The following is a 20,793-nucleotide window of genomic DNA, read 5'->3' as shown; positions in this document are numbered from 1 at the left end:
AGAGGCGTTGGAGCCGGTTATGGAATTTAAGAGTGAGGTAAGTCTCTTGTCTAATATTGTGAGGGGGAATTTACTTCGTAAGTGTTATGTTTGTTATGTTCTACATGTTGTTGGAGCTACGCACGTATGAGGTGACGAGTGTCCATGTGTATGTTAGAAATCCTGATTATGTCCGGGTAAACTTAGACTCGCGCCATACTTTAATTGTACTATTTGAGTTATTCTTGCCTGTGTAATTGTTTTAATTCAAATTATGGCCTGAGGCTAGACTCGCGTAGAGTAATAGACTTGATAATTTAGATACTTGACGAGCTTCTTGATTTTCCATTGAACTTTTCAATTCTCTTACGGATTCCTCCTGCGTTGTGCGTATTCATCGAAAAGTTTCCTTAAATTTCATGATCCACACGTATATTCGTGAGTGGGGTCAAGGACCGGTAAAAGTTTCATATTCTAATGGGATCGGGCTAAAAGTCTCAGTAGTACTCTTATAGGATCGGGTCGTATACCTCGGCACAGTAACACATTCTAATGGGATCGGGTCGTTCGAGTCGGCAAGATATTGTATCATACTCTTATGGGATCGTTTCGTTAGCCTCGGCGGGATATTGCAACACACTCTTATGGGATCAGGTCGTTCACCTCGGTAGTTCTATGAAACACTCTTATGGGATCGCTCGCCTCGGCAGAATCGTGCATGATATTTTATAAGAAGTCAATGTATCTGGGAGTTTTCCTGATTTGAGACGTGGCATTTTATCTAGTGTTGACCATTGTGTATTCCATTCGTGGTATTATCTGATATTTGAGGACTTCGTGTTTACTGTTCAGTTGAGGATCGTATTGTGTACTTATATCTGTTTCACTGTTCTTACTTGCCATGTTTCGTACCTGTCTACTTTCATTATTATACTTGATTTATTGGACAACTAATAAGTGTCGATGTCGACCCTTCGTCACTACTTCTCCGTGGTTATGCTAGATACTTACTAGGTACGCATTGATTTACGTACACATGCTACACTTCTACACTAATTGTGGAGGTTCTAAGATGTTCAATTAGTGGTCATTTGGGCACATAGGCGTAGCTGCTGAGGGGAATTTATGGTGAGATGTACTCCATGCTATGATTCGCATCATAGAATGTCTTCATCATATTTATTTACTTTATCCTGTCTATCTTATATTCCTGACAAATGTTGTATTATTATCGTACTTTCTAGTAGATACTCATGCACTCGTGACACCGGGTTTTGGGAATATCTAGTAGATGTTTATGATTTTGCCTATTGTTGTCACCTTTTATTTTATGTTTTACGAATATTTTATATATCCATGTTATTCTAATGCGTTAATTTTCTTATTTAATAAAAGCCAAGATATTAAAGGTAATAAAATAAATAATTAAATAGATGGTTCACCGTTGGATTACCTAACATCGACGTTGGGTGTCATCACGACCTACAGTGGGAATTGGGTCGTGACAATTTGATATCATAGCACTAGGTTTACTTAGATCGCACGAGTCATGAGCAAGTCTAATAGAGTCTTGTGGATCGGTACAGATACGTCTGCACTTATCTTCGATAAGCTACAAGGCTATTAGGAGAACTTTTCTTTCTTGATTACTCGTCGTGGGATTTAAGTTCATTGGATCATATGTCTTCATTTCCTTCCTGCTCATTCTTACATGATCTCGAGTATTCGGTCTAAGTTGGGCACATGCGAGTTGTGGAGATGCTACATATATGGTACATGATATTTTTCCTACATATGCAAGCGGATTATTATCGTCATCTTGATGAAGGGTGTTCTGTCATTTCAGCCTAGTGTATTGTGATGTTCATGCGTTGTTATCACGCAATGCTTGTGTAAATGGTAGGGTGTTTATTTATGTGTCGCGATAGTGAATGACTCGAGAGTAAGATTATTCATTTTATGGTTTAGAGAATTCGACATTTAATTCCAGTGCCGAAGAGGCAATTGGACTATGGATGTTCAATCTTTGGTTAACGGAGTAGCGAGATTGGATATTTTCGAAATTGGTGGAATTCTTGTTAGTGATGTGGTGTCTTCGCCCTAGATTGAACACATTAAGGTTCGACAGTATGATGGTCTCCATTTGTTTTCCTTTGGGGCATATTATTGTGAGATGGTACCTAAGAAGCAGTTAACGGAAATGGCAGTGTATTACAACTTCAGGGTCGAATTAGTGTTCCAGCGTTGAGGTTTCGAGAGAGATGACCCCCGAGGTGATTTCTGTACTTAGAGAGTTTGAATACGACAGAAGGACTTTTCATGGAGTGTAGGGGAATGTGAATGCTTGATTATCATCTTGGGATATAACACAGTTTCGCGTTTTGAACGTATTGTTAGACATTCAGCTAATGCTAATATGATGAACGTACTCCTAAAACTAGTTGATGAGCGTGGGCCTTGGATAATCAACTGATTTCATACGAGATATGGTTATGTCTATACCATTAGAGGATATCGGTATGGGGTTGCACATATGGGCTATTTCGTGTGAGCAGGTTAGCGGTTACGTGATTTCTGATGAAGTTCTAATAAAGAGTTCTTCCTTTTATTCAATGGGATGCATGTATAGCGATGTGAGCTTAGATCTCTTGAAGAAGATGGTGCGATTGCCAGAAAGTCGAGTGCGTGATTGTGGCTGATAATTCGGGATGCGTTATGATTAGTGCAACAAGAACTTATGAGAAATTTGGCTGAGTAACGGTGCGAGATCATGGCAACTAAGAGGGATGAGTCATTGTGGGTTTTGGATTTATGGGATTATGGCTTAAAGCTAAGTGGGGGAGCCTACCGTCTATGATTGGGTCACATGGTTATGTGCCTTTAAAATTTTTGGTTATCAGTACGTTAGTGGGTTAGTTATGACTAAGGGAAGAAAACATCAGGGGTAATCCGAGTAAGGGATTTGATGGATGTGTGCTACATGTAACCTTATTGATATGTGAAGGTTGTGGAATGATTCAGAATTTATACTTCTTGTGGATGTGGTATACAAGGGAAAGGATTCATCCGGTTGCTTCTTCGGAGTGTTTGTGTGCTAACGGAGCACTATTTGTTTGGTTATATAACCAGGACTGGATTAGAGTGGGCGACTCTCAATAATAGTTCTAGTGGGCTCGAGATTTAAGGTGTGGTGCTTAAGGCTTTTCGAGTTCGTTATGTGGCCGAGGATTGAATCATGCAGCAAAGTGTGAAGTGTACTTGGAGTGTTTTTATGTTAACAGCGGGTATGCAGTATAGTGTTAGATTGATAGGAGAAACAACTTTGGATTCGCAGAAGATCTAATCAGAACGGGTGTATCAGTAGGAGGTACTATTGAGTGCTTGAGAAGTGGCTTATGGGTATTGAGGCGAGGTAGTCATGAGGTTTGGGGTCACTCGGGATGAGTGTCGAATGAGGTCCATTGTGTGATGGAAATGAGAGGTATTGACTCTGAAGGCAAGTCAAGAGTAAATTGGGAGAAGTTAAGTCAGTAGTAGTGGTTTGGATCAGCATGGTTAAGGAAATGATCGGTTCCTTCAGTGTGGTAAGGTTATACAAGTGTTTTGTGGCTATACTTGCGGGCTTGATAGCCTCTGTAATTTGGTTCTTTGATGGGATTCAATCATGATGGTTTGGTTATGGGCAAATGGGTCCAAAAGGGTTATGACGAACTAGGCCACAACTTGAGTTATGTGTCTTTTATGGTTATGGGAAGTTAGTTGTGTGTTGCGATTCTTCTTCTGAAATGAGTTAAATGAAAGGTTTCTAGTCGATAAAGTTTTTATTCTACCGGTGGTTCAGGAGTTATGATGAAATTCTTGTACCATCACATAATCGCATGATATGTGCAGTGAGCAATGTGGAATCAGGATTAAAAGATCAAAATTGTGGTTTAGTTTGAACGGGATGTCATGAGCTCGGAGGAACTAGGAAAGATTTCAGATGTTCAGACGATGTTGACGCTATTTTAGTGCCGCATGAGAATGGTATTCTGTAAAAAAAGGCATAATGTATTGAATTGCGGATTCTTGATTTTCATTACAGAAATAGTATGGTTGGTAGCCATGGATGTGTAGATTTTTCTACCTGGTGCGGAAGGTCATGGGCGTATCTCCCATGGGATGATCGTATAAGTGTGACATGTCAGTTATTTATGTGGTACAAATTGAAATCGGGTATGAAGATTCTGGTACTGTCGCTAATTTGAGAGTTTATGTCTGATAGATGCTCTGTCCCTTGGTTGCGAACTGTGGAAGTTTGTTCCTGATTTGATGATCGATCATATGTGTCATGGATGGGGTGGGTCTTTAGGAGGTTATAGACCTATTTGGGGATGATCGGAATCAGCTTTGAGGTCCATGGGTAAGCCTAATATAAATGTATATTCTATACCAGATCAGATATGCTTACGGCATAGCATTGCTTATGGATGAGTCTTCGGCATGCTACTCTTTATGCCATGTGGGTTGTGAGACGGCTTGGTTATTCACACGTGTGTTGTGATCTTGTATAGCTTGTGGTGTTATATGAGCGAGATGGATCTCGAGATGCAACTTTGAGATGTTGAGTACGGTTCATTTTACTTATTTTGTATGTCTTGTTCCTTATATCTGAGTTAGGTTCATAGCACTTGTCTGGTTGTTTTATATGTTACGCGGGTTGGATAGTTCTTTACTAGATTTCGTTTTCCTTATTGGTCATATTCGAGTTGTGGTTTATTGGTGCATCGATGGCATCGTATGAGATTTTTAGATGGTTTTGGTATGTCTGTTGACCGAGCAGCTTGTACTGGGTGAGATGAGGTTGTTGGACCTGAAACCAGTGCAATCGGATATATATAATGTATATTGGAAGGAAAATGTCACTTATTAGTTCAAAATGAGGCAATGGTTCTTATCGAGTGGAGAGACTCCATGAGTTATTGATCCGGAAGGTGGTTATGAATTTTTACACATCTCTTTAATCGTTGCAGTATTGTGAGGGTTGGAACATGGCTTGTATATGTTATGACGTGTACTACTGGCACCGGGTTCGTGAATTTACAGCTATCATGGTGTGAGGATGTTACTATGGGCAAATGAATTATGATCATTGTGTGATTACAGCATGTGAGTAAGATCATGTTTTTGGTACAACTTGTCGAGATTGATATGGGGTATGTATGATCGAATCAGACCTTATAGAGAATTCTGGATGTTGGAATTTGGTTCTAAGGCTTGTGGGCTAAGGTAGCAGGAAGGACCTTCAGCCAGAGTAATGCTAAGGTACTCCTATGGATTGTGGTGGCATGGGTAGGTGCACGAGGCATTGTACAATGATTTTGGACAACTCTGGAACGGTTCCTAGCACGTTTAAGGATGAATGCATGTTTAAGTGGGGGAGAATGTAATGACCCGACAAGTCGTTTTGAGTTCTAGAGCATCGTTCAGCGGTTTGCAGCCTTAAGTAGATTCTATTTATGTAATATGACTTGTGCATATAGTCTGATTTGAATTTCGGGAAGTTCAGAGTTGATTCGGAAGAAACGTTCTCAATTCGGAAGCTTTAATCTAGAAGAGTTGACCAAGGTTTGACTTTTGAGTAAACGACCTCAGAATCAGGATTTGAAGGTTCCAATAGATTTGTATGATGATTTTGGACTTGGGCATATGTTAGAATCGAGTTTTCGGTGGACCGAGAGTGTTTTGGCACTTATTGTGGGATGTTGGCATTTTGAAGATTTTATAACTTCCTAAGTTTGATATGAGGTGGACTTTGGTGTTATCAATGTCTGTTTGGAATTTCGAGCCTTGGAATAGGTTCGTATTGTGATTTATGATTTGTACATAAAATTTGGCGTCGTTCCAAAATGTTTATGTGTGATTCGGACGCGTTTGTCGAAGTTTGAGTTTTTGAAAGTTAAAAGAAGGATTTTGATCGTCGAATCGTGATTTTGAGGTTATCCGTGACATTTCAAGCCTTTGGATAAGTTTGGATAAGGTATTGGGACTTGTTGGTGAAATTGGACTGGGCCTCGGGCATGTTTGGGATGGTTTCAGACCATTTCTCTATGTGTTGCAGCAACTGGTTTCTCGTGTATTTGGTATGCATCGCGATCACGGAAGAAGGGTTGTGATCACGAAGAGTTAAGTGGACTGGTGGAGACTGTGTTTGATAGTAGGCTATAACTATGTAGTTTGGCCACTATTTGCACTCTAAATTGGCTGCACTTCACTAATATTTGAGCGCTAAATGATAGTAAATTGCTCTGCGTGGCTTTGACTCCTTCTTTGCTATCAGGTACTTAAGTGTTGCATGGTCAGTATAAACAATCACTTTTGAACCAATCAAATAAGACCTGAATTTGTCGAATGCAAACACCACAACCAACATCTCTTTCTCAATCATAGTATAATTGAGTTGTGCACCGCTTAGCGTTTTGCTTGCATAGTAAATTGGGTGCACCAGTTTGTTACATCTCATACTTTAATATTAGGATAAGTCGTAGTAATCCACATGAGCTTGAAAGGATTAAGACCATTCATGAGATTATAGAGGATTTGTCACTATGTTATTATAAGACCCCATAAGTTTAGCAACCTTGATACCGTTATTAACATTTGATATGGTATTTTGAGTGGAATATTTTTGTAAAACAGTTTAAAAAATATGATTTTATATAATTATTAATATTACTACTTTCAATTATACTCATAATATGAGAAGGTTTATGAGCTTTTCTTTATTGTAAAGATAGAAATTATTTTCTCACGAGAAAAGAAGGATATCTTTTTACCATTTTAAGAATTAATGGTACGAAAATTTGTACTCTTTATATGAGATTATGAAAATTAGAAGTTGAAAATATATATGTATTTTTACATGGATGTTTTAATGAAATAATAGTGTATGTATTAATTTTATATGGTACCACATGACCATGATAGTAAGGTATATATAAAGTGTGTTAAAAGTGGGTAGTATTTTAAGTAATTTGAGATAATTGGTTAATTAATAATTTTTGTGGAATATTAGTTAGTTAATTATAAAATTTTAGATAAGTCTTGAGCCCCCCCCCCCCCAATGTGGCAGCCATATAATAGTCATTAGATGACTCTTAAATGAAAATTTGCAAGATGGCACTTTGAGAGGGTTTGATACCTAAGTCATCACTTTAATAGGAATTCTAACATATTTTACGTCAATATCAAAAATTCTCTTGGAGTTCTTTAACACATGAAAAGAGAAATGTTTAGCAAAGTGTTGATTAAATTAAATTTCACCATTAGAACTCAGGTCATACGCAAAAGTTGTGATAGAAATGCTAGACCACACACGACCATTGTCATTTCTATCCCTCTTTTCAACTTCTTCCTCTTATTTTCTTCCTTTTTGGGTAGGAAATGGCTATAGTAATATTTCAAAACTTCTAATTAGAATGTGTAGGTATTAGAACTAGCCTTTTCTAGTGAATAGTGAGAAAGTATGATAAATATAAAGGCATCTGCCTCAAAAGCCCTACTCCCAGATAACACTTACTAAAATGGCTTGTTCTTTCTCATAAAATGGTAGGCAACTTAGTAACGTGACATTTCTGCTTCAACAAGAATTCGAGCAAGAATATCATACGGAGTTTTCCCTACTCCATGTATGTTAAGGCTATCTCTCCTTTTCTTTTGGCATGATTCAAGTAAAGATACGTAAACTTAATTTTATTCCATAAATGGTTCTACTCTTAGCAGTTAAGGATATCTATGTTATTCATTCCGGTAAAGTTATATTCAAGTATGTCTAAGTACGTTCCTAAGTCTCTATTGAGGTATACGATAGAGATGTTAATATTTTTAATATAGTGATACATGCATCTTCATGCATGTACCACCGGTTAGGTAGTTATGTATCATTATTTACCGCTGGTTGGGCAGACATGCATATTCATTTACCGCTGAGCTACGGCTGGTTGGGCAGTTATACATTTACCATTGAGTTACGACCGGTTGGGCAATCATACATTTACCAACGAGCTAGGGCCGATCGGGTAGTCATGTATTTACCACCGCGCTATGGTCAGTCGGGCAGTTACCACTGATCAGTTGGGCAGTCATGCATCATACGATATGGATAACAGATTCAAAGATAAGTATTATATATATAAGTATGCATATATGGTGGCACTTCAGAGATTCAGGTTGATTCTTATATGTCTTTAATTAATGTTGACTTATTGTTACTTTTCAGTTCTGCCTTACATACTCAGTACATTATTCGTATTGACGTCATTTTGTTGGGGACGCTGCATTCATGCCTGAATGTATAGATAATCAGTTGAACGAGCCCGCATAGTAGACGAGGTTAGCATTCAGTGAAGGATCGGTAAGACTCCACTTCATTCGGAGTGCAGCCGAGTCTATAAGTCATCGTGTCAGAGTTTTGTTATAGATTTATGGGTAGGCCGATACCCTGTCCCATTTGAGGTCAAATAATCTTAGAGGCTTTGTAGACAGAGGTTCATTTTGTACAGTATGTTAGAGGCCTTGACGGCCCATATGTGTTCATGTTTTAAGAAAGATGATTCATTGATACAATATTTTCCTACTTACAGTTGTACATTATGAATTGTGGCCATGTGGGCCCAAGATAGTTACAAAAGGAATGAGTTCAGCTAACTCGACCTATGTATGTTCTAATTTTGGTCGAACAATCCTAAGTTACAGAGTGGTTCGCTCGGGCCAGCATGACATCGGGTGCCAGCCATGCCTTCCCAAGTTTGGGGTGTGACACAGTTTGTCCTTTCGCTGCCCCAGAACTGCTCCTATAGCATAGTCACTTGCATCACACATGAGCTTGAACGGTTGCTCCCAATTGGGTGCAACGATGATTGGTGCAGTCACCAATCTCTTCTTCAGTTCCTCAAATGCTAACGTGCAGTCATCAAAAAACACAAAGGAGTGATCCTTTTCAAGGAGTTTACATAATGGGTTAGCAATTTTAGAGAAATCCTTTATAAATCGCCTGTAGAAACCGGCATGCCCAAGGAAACTTCTTACTGCCTTGACCAAAGTGGGCGATGGAAACTTCTCAATCACGTCAACCTTAGCATGGTCGACCTCAATACCTTTACTTAACACTCGATGTCCCAACACTATACCTTCTTGTACCATAAAATGGCTTCTCCCAATTCAGCACTAAATTTGTCTCCACACACCTTTTCAACACTCTTCTTAAATTGTGAAGACAATCTTCGAATGAATCCTCCACCACTGAGAAATCATCCATAAAGACTTCCATAATATCTTCAACCATATCAGTGAAAATGGCTAACATACATCTTTGAAAGGTGGCCGGTGCATTGCATAGGCCAAACGGCATCCTCCGAAAGGCAAAGATGCCATACGGACAAGTAAATGACGTTTTCTCTCTATCCTCGGGGGATATTGAAATCTGATTGTACCTCGAATATCCATCCAAAAAGCAGAAGTGAGACCACCCTTCCAATCTATCCAACATTTAGTCAATGAATTACAGGGGAAAATGATTTTTCTAGGTGGCCGTGTTCAGTTTTCTGTAATCCATGCAAATTCGCCAACCCGTGACTGTACGAGTTGAGATCAACTCATTATTCTCATTTTGCACTACTGTCATTCCACCCTTCTTTGGCACACACTGAACTGGGCTGACCCAGTTACTATCAGAGATGGGGAAGATGATTCCCACATCTAACCACTTGATCACTTCTTTCTTCACCACTTCATTCATGTTAGGGTTCAGCCTTCTTTGATGTTCTCTGGAAGGTTTGTGCCCATCTTCCAGTAGAATCTTATGCATACAAAATGCCGGACCGATCCCCTTAATATCTGCAATAGTCCATCCAATTGCAGTCTTGCATTCCATTAACACCTATAAAAGTTGTTCTGCCTGCACATCTAACAAACTGTATGAGATAATAACAGGTAAAGTGGATTTAGGTCCCAAGAAGGCATACCTGAGGTAAGACGGTAACTGTTTTAGCTCCAACTGCGGTGGCTCCTCAATTGATGGCTTAACTGGAGGTGTTTTTCTTTCTTCTAAGTGTAAGGACTATAATTAGAGCTCTCTTTTCCAGTACCCTCGCCCTTCAAGGGCCAAAACCCACTCCGCCAATTCATCACCATCCATTTCTTCTAAGTTCATGAGGTAGGCTGCTAGAGGGTCTTTTGTGTTCAGAGTCTCATCTTCCTCCAGCAAAATCACAGCCTCTATTAGAGAGCAGTTAGCAAACTCACTGAGTCGCCGCATAGATTTCTGCACATTGAACGTTATCTCTTCATCGTTCAGTCTCATCTTTAGCTCCCCAGTTTCACAATCAATTAGAGCTCTCCTAGTGGCCAAGAATGGCCTTCCCAAAATTATGGGAATTTCCTCGTCAACCCGGCAGTCCAAAATGACAAAATCTACCCGAAACACGAACTTTCCAACCTGTACCAGCATATCTTCAAGTATACCTGAGGGCCTCGTCACCGTTCGGTCGGCTAGCTGGAGTAACATGGATGTGGGTCTTGTTATTCCAATGCCTAACCTTTTATAAATAGCCAAGGGCATCGGGTTTATGCTCGCCCCCAAATCAAAAAGTGCCTTAGCAAAAGCATAGTTGCCTATTGTGCATGGGATTGTGAAACTCCTTGGGTCATACAACTTCTCATATATGTGTCTCGTCACAATCGCGCTACATGTCTGAGTCAGTGTAACCGTGGCCAAGTCTTGAAAGTCGAACTTACGAGACATCAAGTCCTTCATCATTTTAGCATAACCAGGCATTTCCTTCAAGGCGTCAATCAATAGAATATTCACCTGGATTTGCTTCAACATCTCCATGAATTTCTTATACTGCTCATCTTTCTGATATTTGGCCAATCTCTGGGGGAAGGGTACTGGAGGCCGCTTCCATCCTGTGATTTGAGTTTGAACTTGCTCGGGCTCTATTTCTACTGCCTTCTCTTTCACTAGCTCAGTTTCCTTCGCAACCTCTTTTTCTTTGCTAGATTTAGCTAGTGCATGTTGTACCGTCACCTCTGTTAACCCTGTCGAATCATCTACCTCGATTGGTACTGGCACAAGTGTTTCAGTTGGTCGGCTTTCGCGAGTAATTTCTTGCTCTAGATCAAGATCTCTACCACTTCTTAAACTCATCTCCATAAGCTTCTTCGGGCCCTACTCTTTTGGATTGACATGTGTGTTTGCTGGCAACGTCCCTTGAGGGCGATTATTCAGAGCCATGGACAACTGCCCTAATTGAAGCTCAATGCCTTTTATCGCTGAGTCATGTGCTTCGACCTTCTGTTGCATTTTTCCATTGGACCTAATCAGTTGTTGTAGCATTCCTTTGATTTCGGACAACCCATCATCTTGTCTCACTATCTGTTGTTGTTGAGGCTGTTGATAAGCTAGATGCTGATTTTGCTGATTGTAGCCTTGTTGCCTTTGGTAAGGCACAACTTGACCTTGTGTCTCATAGCTCCAGGATTGTTACCATTATTATACTGATGCTGTGCTGGTCTATACTATTGATTCTGCTGCCCCCAATTATGACCACCTTGTCGTTGTCCTCCATAGTTGGCCACATAGTTCATATTCTTCTGATAGTTCTGGTTGTCACCTTCCGCACTCCACGAGCATACATATGGTTGGTTGATGCATGGTGTACATAAACCCCCATTAGTCGTGTCAACTATGTGTACCTGCTACTTCTGGCCTGATTCATCAATCTTTTTGGTGAGGATACTCATTTGCGTCATCAGAGTGGCCATATTTTCAGCTATGGAGTTGTTTGGATCCAAATCCACTGAGTGAAAAACATGAGTGATCGTAGAGTCTCTTGTCATCCATCCTGTGTTCTGAGCCATTTTATCGAGTAAAATCTTGCATTCTCTAAATGATTTGCTCAAAAATGCTCCTCTTGCTGAAGCATCAACATTGGCCTTCAAGTTGTCTGCCAATCCCATGTAGAATCTTTACCCCAACATCTGATCTGGAATGCCATGATGAGGACACTTAACTAACATACCTTTGAACCTCTCCCACGTTTCTTGTAGTGTCTCTGTTGGTCTCTGCCTGAAGCTCAATATCTCGTCAACTTGTTTGGCAGTTTTATTAGGTGGGTAGAACTTGTTCAAAAATTGCTTGACTAATTCCTCCCAAGTAGTGATGGAATTTATGGGGAGTGAATTGAGCCAAGTCTGAGCCTCTCCCGTCACCGAGAATGGAAACAACAACAACCTTATTGCTTCCGGTGTCACATTTGGTTGCCTTTGCGTGACACATATCGAGAGGAACATTTTCAGATGCTGCTGAGGATCTTCAATGTAAGACCCTGAGAACAGTCCCTTATTCTGCAATAAATGTAGCATGTTGTTCGTGATTTGAAATGACTCAGCTTGTATTTGAGGGACTGCAATTGCGATTGCCAGATTTTCGGCGGTGGGTTGTGCCCAATCATACATGGCTGCTTCTGGTACAAGAGGCACCACACCTTGATTGTTTGGTTCATTCGCATTGTTTCTGTTGTTGTTTGGATTTTCTATTCTGACATCTATTTCTGATTCGATTTGTTCTGTTGAATTCTATTGATGTTTGTCTTTCTTGTTCGCATGATTTAATGCCTTGAAAGCTTTCTCAGGATCTGATAATGCGTCGAACAATTTACCAGTTCTTGAGGAGTTTCTAGGCATGCACCTGTAACACCCGAGACTACAAACGTTAGAAATTCAATGTATTTAGTTTAAGATGAAGAAAATTGACTACACTAAGAATTCTAGCACTTTTTTGCTTCAATTAATAATACCGTTAAATTCTTTGGCAACGACGCCAAAATTTGATCACGTCCAACTATGCCTTATAAAAAGGACTAAGCGGTCGTTGCAAATATAATCCGGTTTACAAGTCCGGAGTCGAATCCCACAGGGAATTAACGTACTAATCACAACTTTTAGTTCAACAAGATTCCAAATAATCAACTTCCAACAAGATTGAATAATGACTTGAGTTTTTACTAACAATTAACAAGGTAATTAAAAGCTGTAAATTTATTACTAACAAAGCAACTGTTGTAAACAAAATTAGGAAGATCTAGAGTTACGATTTCCCCTCTTATCGGAATCCTCCCTGCTATGTCTGCTACAAATTCGCCTAGATACTCTCTACCGATCGTGAGCACTTTAGGTATCGTAATTCTCTTCCGAGTAAATACAATAATTTACTAAATGTATTCTTCCGAATTACGCTAGCTAGCACTAGTTTGCCGCTCACTACAATCACACCAAGGTTTCGTTATTCCTAAACCCACCTTTAAACCCTCTGTATTGATCCCTTATATACGTTAGGAGTGATGTTGTTCAACAACTACCTAAATATGTACCCTTTATCCAAGTAATACACACTAAATAGGTATAGTCGATTGAGGGCCCTTCAATCAACCACAATAATCACGTAGTTGAACACGTAGAGAAAATTCAATGGCAAATTTATATTAAAAGCCACAAAGATTCATCCTCCAAGAGGTTCCATCAAACCCTAGAATAAAGAGTTTAGCATACTCATAATTGTTTTAACAATCACAACATAAGAATTCATCATCAATGATAAAAAAGGGAGAAAGAAAGATAAAAACTCATTTCCGAATCTTCCGTCTAGATCCTTTCCTGTTCTTGCCTTCAAAGTTCTTCAAAAAAACCAAGATACCCTCTTTTTGGGCGAGCTGAGCTTCATATAGGTCAAGGACAGTTGCCTCTGAAATTACAATTTTAGCCTGGAATAGATTTTCTCGGAGGGACATGCGCGACCGCGCACCTGGGCAGGTGACCGCGTATCTGGCCGCGCACTTTGGCCAGTTTCTGCCTGACTTGCGCGGCCCAGTGCACGGTCGGTGCGCGGCCGCACACCCGGGCGATTTTCTGAACTTTTCTTTGTTCTTTTTAAATGCGCTAACTTCCTTCGATCCTCGAACAAACTCCCAATTTACTCCATAAGCCTTTACTTGGCCTTCAACGCTCCATATTATCTCAAAATACTCCTTAACCTCATTGTCACCCGTAATTGCTCCTGCAAAGCATAAAAATACTCATCCGTTGGGTTTTTTTGCTACAAGTATTCGATTTGGAAATCCGCGATAGGAAAGGGGTAGAGAACCAAGTGGCAGACCACCTTACAAGGTTGGAGGGAGCTGAAAAGAAAGTAGAGGTAAAAGATATAACTGAGACATTCCCAGATGAACAATTACTAGCAGTGGCAATGGAGGAGGCGCGATGGTATGCAGACATTGCAAACTACCTGGCGAGCGGTATTGTTCCCTATGACCTTTCCTCTGTCCAAAAGAAAAAGTTCTTTCGTGACTGTCGCATGTATTATTGGGATGAGCCTTATCTGTTCAGGATTTGTGTTTATAACATGATGCGAAGATGTATCCCCGAGATAGACCAATCTTCTATTTTGCAAGCTTGCCACGCATCACCATATGGTGGCCATTTCAGGGGAGCAAGGACAGTTGCGAAAGTGCTGGAGTCAGGCTTCTACTGGCCAACATTGTTCAAAAATGCACACTTATGGGTGAAGGGTTGTGATGAATTCCAACGAACCGGGAATATTTTCCACCGACATGAGATGCCTATGAACCCAATTCAGGAGGTAGAAGTGTTTGACATATGGGGAATCGATTTCATGGGGCCTTTCATCAGCTCATATAGCAACAAGTACATACTCGTAGCGGTGGACTATGTGTCAAAATGGGTGGAGGCTGCAGCGCTCCCTACAAATGATGCAAATGGGGTAATTATTTTTTTGAGAAAGAATATATTCACCCGATTTGGCACCCCAAGGGCAATAATCAGTGATGGAGGCACTCACTTCTGTAATCGCGCCTTCGCCTAAGTTGTTAGAAAAGTATGGTGTACGCCACAAGGTTGCCACCCCATATCATCCACAAATGAGTGGGCAAGTGGAAGTTTCGAACAGAGAGATAAAGAGCGTTTTGACAAAGACTGAATGTTACACGAACAGATTGGGCGAGAAAGTTAGATGATGCACTCTGGGCATATCGTACCGCTTTCAAAACTTCGATTGGCATGTCGCCGTACAAATTGGTGCTTGGGAAGACGTGTCACTTACTAGTGGAGTTGGAGCATATAGCCTTATGGGCATTGAGGTAGTTGAATCTCGACATAGAAGAGGCGGGTACAAGTAGAGTCACTGAGTTGCATGAGCTTGATGAGTTTCGCTACCAGTCTTTTGAGAGCGCAAGACTATATAAGGAAAGAATGAAGATGATGCACGACAAAAATATTATTGAGCAGAACTTTAAAACTGGAGATATGGTATTGCTGTACAATTCAAGATTGAGGTTGTTTTCAAGCAAGTTGAAGTCAAGATGGTCGGGACCATTTTGTGTGGTAGAGATGTATCCAACTGGAGCCATCGATATTACATCGGAAGATATCTCTCGCAAGTTCAAAGTTAATGGACAAAGGCTAAAACATTACTAGGGCATGGTTAAGGAAGACAAAATGATCTCGACTGTGTACTTAAAAGATCCATGATAAGGGATAACCCGAGTCGTGCCGCGATGTTAAATCCGGCGCTTTTGGGGAGGCAACCCATGTGTTTGTTGTAATTCATCGTGCCGCGACGTTAAATCAAGTGCTACTTGGGAGGCAACCCAATATTTTTTGTGTTTTTGCTAATTTTCGTGTTTGATTTTGAATTGTGGAAGTATTGACAGGTTTATCAATGTGTAGGGATGAATGTGTGCGAGCTGGAATTATTCAGGTGAAGAAATGAATTTGAATAGGGGCCAAAAGTGGCATAAGTCGAGAAGTTGATACTTCAAATGTTCACGGCCACACACTGACCGTGCATGTGGCAGCGCATTTCTGGACCTTCACTACCACACATGCGCGGCCGCGCACCGACCGCGCACTGGGCGCCGTGTTGTAGGGTATTTAATTGGTTTATTTTATTTTTCTTTTCTTTCTTCTTTCTTTGTTTTTATTTTAATATACACGACCCCCCCCCCCTCTCCCCTCCTAAATCTGACCCCCCCCCTAGACACAAGAAACAAAATGCCCAACCCTTCCCTTCTCCCCAATTTTAAAATCAAAACCCTATACTTTTCCCCTCATCTCTCATATTCCATCACTTCCCAACCCAAATCCTCATAAGTTCTCTCGGGTAAGTGTCATTTTTTTATTTCCCTTTTAATTTAGTTTGTTTTTTTCTTTTTTTTTCCTTTTTCTTTTCTTTTCTTTTCTTTGTATTGCAGTAGAATTCATTGTTGTTCTTTTCTTTTCTTTGTATTACTAGTATACTTATTTGTATGCGAGGTGATAGTTGAATTTCACCATGTTGGGTTGGATTAGACTTTGGTATATTTTTGGTTGAATTGGGGTTATAATTGGGTGTTTGGGGAGTTTGGGTAAACTTGTATATTAAGTATTTGTATAAATGCCACAGTGAGTTTGAGAATGTAATTTTGTGACCAAGTGTGCTGGTGAAGTCTGAGTAACCGCTCTTGGTTCACACATCGTGCCTTTTATTGATAGTGGCAATTGTTTCAGGTAGTATGACGCCCTCCAAGAAACGAAGAACCACAAGTGCCTCTTCTAGTGGTCACGCAGGCTCATCCCGGTCGCGGGCCTCAACCAATGCGCCCCAGTATGATAGTACCAAGTTCGTATCAAGCGCGGCCCAGGAACGTTTTAGCCATAAGGCTCCCAAGAAACCCATATCGGAGAGGGGAATTGATATGGGGTCCCTCCAAAATGACTGTCCCAATATGTATCGTGAATTGGTTCGGCGCAGGCTGGGTATATTCTTTGAAGAACCTGATGCAGCCAATTTAATGATTGTGCAGGAGTTTTACGCAAACTGTCTAGAACATATGAACCATGTCTGCACGGTACGACAGAAGAGTGTGGATGCATCCATCGAGGCTATTAGGAGGGCTTACTGGTTGCAGTGTTTGGGATAAATCCTGAAGCGGAGGACTACTATGACGCCTATAATAGAGAACCAAGCTCGTGGAATCTGTTCTTTAGAAGAATATATGTGCCCAACAAGGAAGTAGTGTGGATTACGCAAGGGTGGAAGTTTCATTCTACATCACTTACCTTTAAAGGGAAGTGTTGGCTCTATGTCATAAATAGCCACATGCTGCCTTCTTCTAATACCACTGAAGTGAATGGTCCCCGGACTGCACTGATCCGGTGCTTTATCAATGGCCACGATTTTGATGTGGCTAAGGTTATTCACGACAAAATATACATTCGTTGTCTAGTGCAGAGGTATGGGTTCTTCTTTCCTTTCTTAATCACTAGATTATGTCGTGCGACATGTGTACCGGAAAACAAGAACTTGGATGGGAAAGTAAAAAAAGAACAGAAGTTCCGGACTGATAAAGTAGTAATTGGAAAGGATCCTGCTGCACCCGTTGAGGCAAATAGCGATGAGTCTGATGCTCCAAATGAGGCTAATGAAGGGCAAGATGAGGTTATGGCTGCTTCGCCCCCGCACAAGCAGGTTGTTGAGGGAACATCGGTTGTCAAATGGGACACGAGAATGACGGCCTTAAAGCAGGAAATGATAGGGTTGCGTACGTCTGTCATGGACGTGGGAGCTAGAGTGGATGCCCTTGCTACCCAAAATAAAAAATCTGAGAGGAGGGTCATGGCATGGCTATGTGCACTTGGCAGGGCTTACCATCTCGACCCCGACACTGTCTCCGACTAGGACTGACTCTATCAAGGAAGTCCTTTACCTTGCATTTTTTCTTTATGTGACATGTGGACATTCCGCCATTTAAAGTGTGGGGTGGGGGGATATCTTGTATTTATGTTGTATATATATAGTAATGTAGATTAGTGTTAGTTTCTTTGGTTACTTAATTTTTTTTTTTAAATGAGTGAAAATTTCAAAAGTTTCGACTTTTTCCGACGATGGATATCATTCGACGGGTTTCTTGAGGGATTAAAGTTGAGTAAAAAAAAGATAAAAAGATTTTCTTTTGTTGGTAGTGTATCAATTCCCCCTTGATTTTTCTTTGGGCCGCGGTTCTTTTCCAAGGGTTTCGTTTGAACCGGGTGTAGTTAGTTTTATTTTTTTAGAAGTAGAAACCAGTGGGCTATAGGCTGAAATAAAAACAGGGTCTCTCAACTTCGTTATACCTTGAGAATAGCGAGTGCGGTAGTGTGACGATTAGGTTCAGTTGTTGACTCTTGTATATGTGCCTTAAATTGTATGTTCTTAACTTGGCTTAAGTGCTTTGACTAGAGTGTTTTGATGATCCAATCTGGAACGAGTCATGTGCCATGTGTGTGTGAGATTTGTTGTATTATGTGCATTGCATTTGATGTCTAGAACTTTCCCCGTGTGTTTGCAAAGTGAAATAGTAGTTTTGTTCAGTCTTGGAAGTGATATAGACGTTTCTTTGTTGAGTCAGATATGTATATTTTACCCGCCTAATTGTTATGTATCGTAGTTAAACCCTTTGAGTATGTAATCTTGTTTCTTTGGTAACCACATTACAAGCCTTGCCCCTTTGTTTGAATTAACCATATATTTGAACCTTTTAACCTCTTATGAGCACTTGAATTGTTATGAACTTTGTAAAAGTTAAAGTGTGGGGTGGTTGATTTGGCTTTTAAGTGGAACTAATGAAATAAGGAGAAAGGTGCACAGTTTTGAAAAAAAAAAGCAAGAGCCACTTGAATTGAAAAAGAGAGAAAAGAAAACAAAATAGTTGTATTGTTGTGAATTTTAAAAATAAATAAATAAATAAATATTCCCTGATAAGTGGTGACACTTGATGCAATTGTTCTTAAATAATTGGGAGTTAATGTATATTGATTTGAAGGCGGAGTATGGTTTGACATAAGTGTGGGGTTCCGACTGCTAAAGAGTATGTATTAAAGTGCTTAGGGAGGTGTAGTCACTCTTATATCTGAGTGTATCCTACCCGTCCCGCAGCTTACATTACAACCAGTTAAAAGTCCTACTTGATCCTTGACTGAATGAACTCAATTAGTAGAGTAGTATACTATGGGCAAGCCTACGGTGCATTTTTTGTGGCATATGAATGTCGTTTCTGAGAGTGAGTGAATTCTGTCTATCTTGAAGTTCCTAATTGTTCATGAATTTTATTAATTGTGGAACGATTATCTTATGTTGTGGGAGGGCACTTGATTCATGAAGGAAAGGTAATTCTTGACCTATGTGTTGGAGTAAGTGAGTAAGTTGTGAATAACGCGTGATGCTTGTGAGTCAATTCTTGAGGTGAAGATGTTACACTATTGTGCTTAGTCGGTCTATTTGAAATATTCTTGGTATGATGAGTTAGGAAAGTCGCTTAGTGAGGTTATGTCTATGTAAAATGTGGTTTGTTTGCTCGGGGACTAGCAATGGTTTAAGTGTGGGGTATTGATAGTAGGCTATAACTATGTAGTTTGGCCACTATTTGCGCTCTAAATTGGCTACACTTCACTTATGTTTGAGCACTAAATGATAGTAAATTGCTCTGATTGAGTATTTTTATGCTTGCAGGAGCAATTCCGGGCTACAATGAGGTTAAGGAGTATTTTGAGATAATATGGAGCGTTGAAGGCCAAGCAAAGGCTTATGGAGTAAATTGGGAGTTTGTTCGAGGATCGAATGAGGTTAGCACATTTAAAAAGAAGAGCAAAGAAGAGTGCGGAAAATCGCCCAGGTGCGCGGTCGTGCACCTACCGCACACTGGGCCGCGTAAGTCACGCAGAAACTGGCCAAAGTGTACAGCCAGATGCGCGGTCACCTGCCAAAGTGCGCGGCCGCGCACGTCCCTCCGAGAAAAATTATTCCAGGGCTAAAATTATAATTTCAGAGGCGATTGTCCTTGACCTATATGAAGCCCAGCTCGCCCAAAAGAAGGGTATCTTGGTTTTTTTGAAGAATTTTGAAGGCAAGAACAGGCAAGGAGCAAGACGGAAGATTCGGAAACGAGTTTTTATCTTTCTTTCTCCCTTTTTATCATTGATGATGAATTCTTATGTTGTGATTGTTAAAACAATTATGAGTAGCTAAACTCTTTATTCTAGGGTTTGATGGAACCTCTTGGAGGATGAATCTTTGTTACGTTTAATATAAATCTGCCATTAAATTTTCTCTACGTGTTCAACTACGTGATTATTGTGGTTGTTTAATTACCTTGTTAATTGTTAGTAAACACTCAAGTCATTATTCAATCTTGTTGGAAGTTGATTATTTGGAATCTTGCTAAACTAAAAGTTGTGATTAGTACGTTAATTCCCAGTGGGATTCAACTCCGGACTTGTAAACCGGATTATATTTGTAACGATCGCTTAGTCCTTTTTATAAGGAATAGTTGGGCATGATAAGTGTTCTATGCGATCAAGGAAAATATTTCGCGATCGCGGAGCTTGAGCAGGAGGTTTTTCGTGTTCGCATGGGAAGAGTCGCGAACACGAAGGGTTATTAAGGCTGGCCTGTTATGGTAGAGTTGTTCTACACGATCGCAGGGGGAGTGTCGCGATCGCGTATGAGGAAGTACTGAGGCTAGGCATTTATACCTTCGCATTCGCGAAGGCTGGCACGCGATCGTGTAGGTTTGGATGACTGTGAATCGTGATCGCGAGTTGGAGCTCGCGTTCGCATAGAAGGAATTCTGGGGCAAGTTGGTTTGGCCTTCGTGATCACGAGGGAATTCCGCAATCGCGAAGAGGAAAGGCCTTGGTAGACTTCAATTTATTTCGGGTTTTGGCTCATTTCTTCCACTTCTCACA

The 20,793-nt window shown here is 40.4% G+C and overlaps 2 protein-coding genes across 2 annotated transcripts; both read right to left on the bottom strand.

Annotated features, from left to right (window-relative positions):
- Nucleotides 1-10,081: 10,081 nt before the first annotated feature.
- On the bottom strand, nucleotides 10,082-11,164 carry LOC138892123 (uncharacterized). The gene has a single exon (XM_070175818.1). It carries the CDS (start codon nucleotides 11,162-11,164, stop codon nucleotides 10,082-10,084), a length of 1,083 nt encoding a protein of 360 aa, XP_070031919.1.
- A 21-nt stretch (nucleotides 11,165-11,185) lies between these two features.
- Nucleotides 11,186-12,474, bottom strand: LOC138892122 (uncharacterized). The gene is made up of 3 exons (XM_070175817.1): nucleotides 12,039-12,474; nucleotides 11,720-11,963; nucleotides 11,186-11,489 (listed from the first exon to the last, which is right to left on the bottom strand). The coding sequence occupies exons 1-3, from the start codon at nucleotides 12,472-12,474 to the stop codon at nucleotides 11,186-11,188; spliced, it is 984 nt and encodes a 327-aa protein (XP_070031918.1).
- Between the last annotated feature and the right edge of the window lie 8,319 nt (nucleotides 12,475-20,793).

The sequence above is a fragment of the Nicotiana tomentosiformis genome, chromosome 5 (assembly GCF_000390325.3).
Source record: "Nicotiana tomentosiformis chromosome 5, ASM39032v3, whole genome shotgun sequence".
Taxonomy (NCBI): Eukaryota; Viridiplantae; Streptophyta; class Magnoliopsida; order Solanales; family Solanaceae; genus Nicotiana; species Nicotiana tomentosiformis.
Note: the sequence above shows the minus strand (reverse complement) of the source record. Positions and strands in the feature narration are given on the sequence as shown.

Excerpts from the sequence above, each read along its gene's own strand:
- LOC138892123 (XM_070175818.1), bottom strand. The coding sequence starts at position 11,164 with ATGAGTTTAAGAAGTGGTAGAGATCTTGATCTAGAGCAAGAAATTACT.
- LOC138892122 (XM_070175817.1), bottom strand. The coding sequence starts at position 12,474 with ATGTATGATTGGGCACAACCCACCGCCGAAAATCTGGCAATCGCAATT. Across the intron at positions 11,964-12,038 it reads AACGTGGGAGAGGTTCAAAG|ACAACTTGAAGGCCAATGTT; the intron begins GTATGTTAGTTA and ends TGGGATTGGCAG. Across the intron at positions 11,490-11,719 it reads ATTGATGAATCAGGCCAGAA|CTATGAGACACAAGGTCAAG; the intron begins GTAGCAGGTACA and ends ACAATCCTGGAG.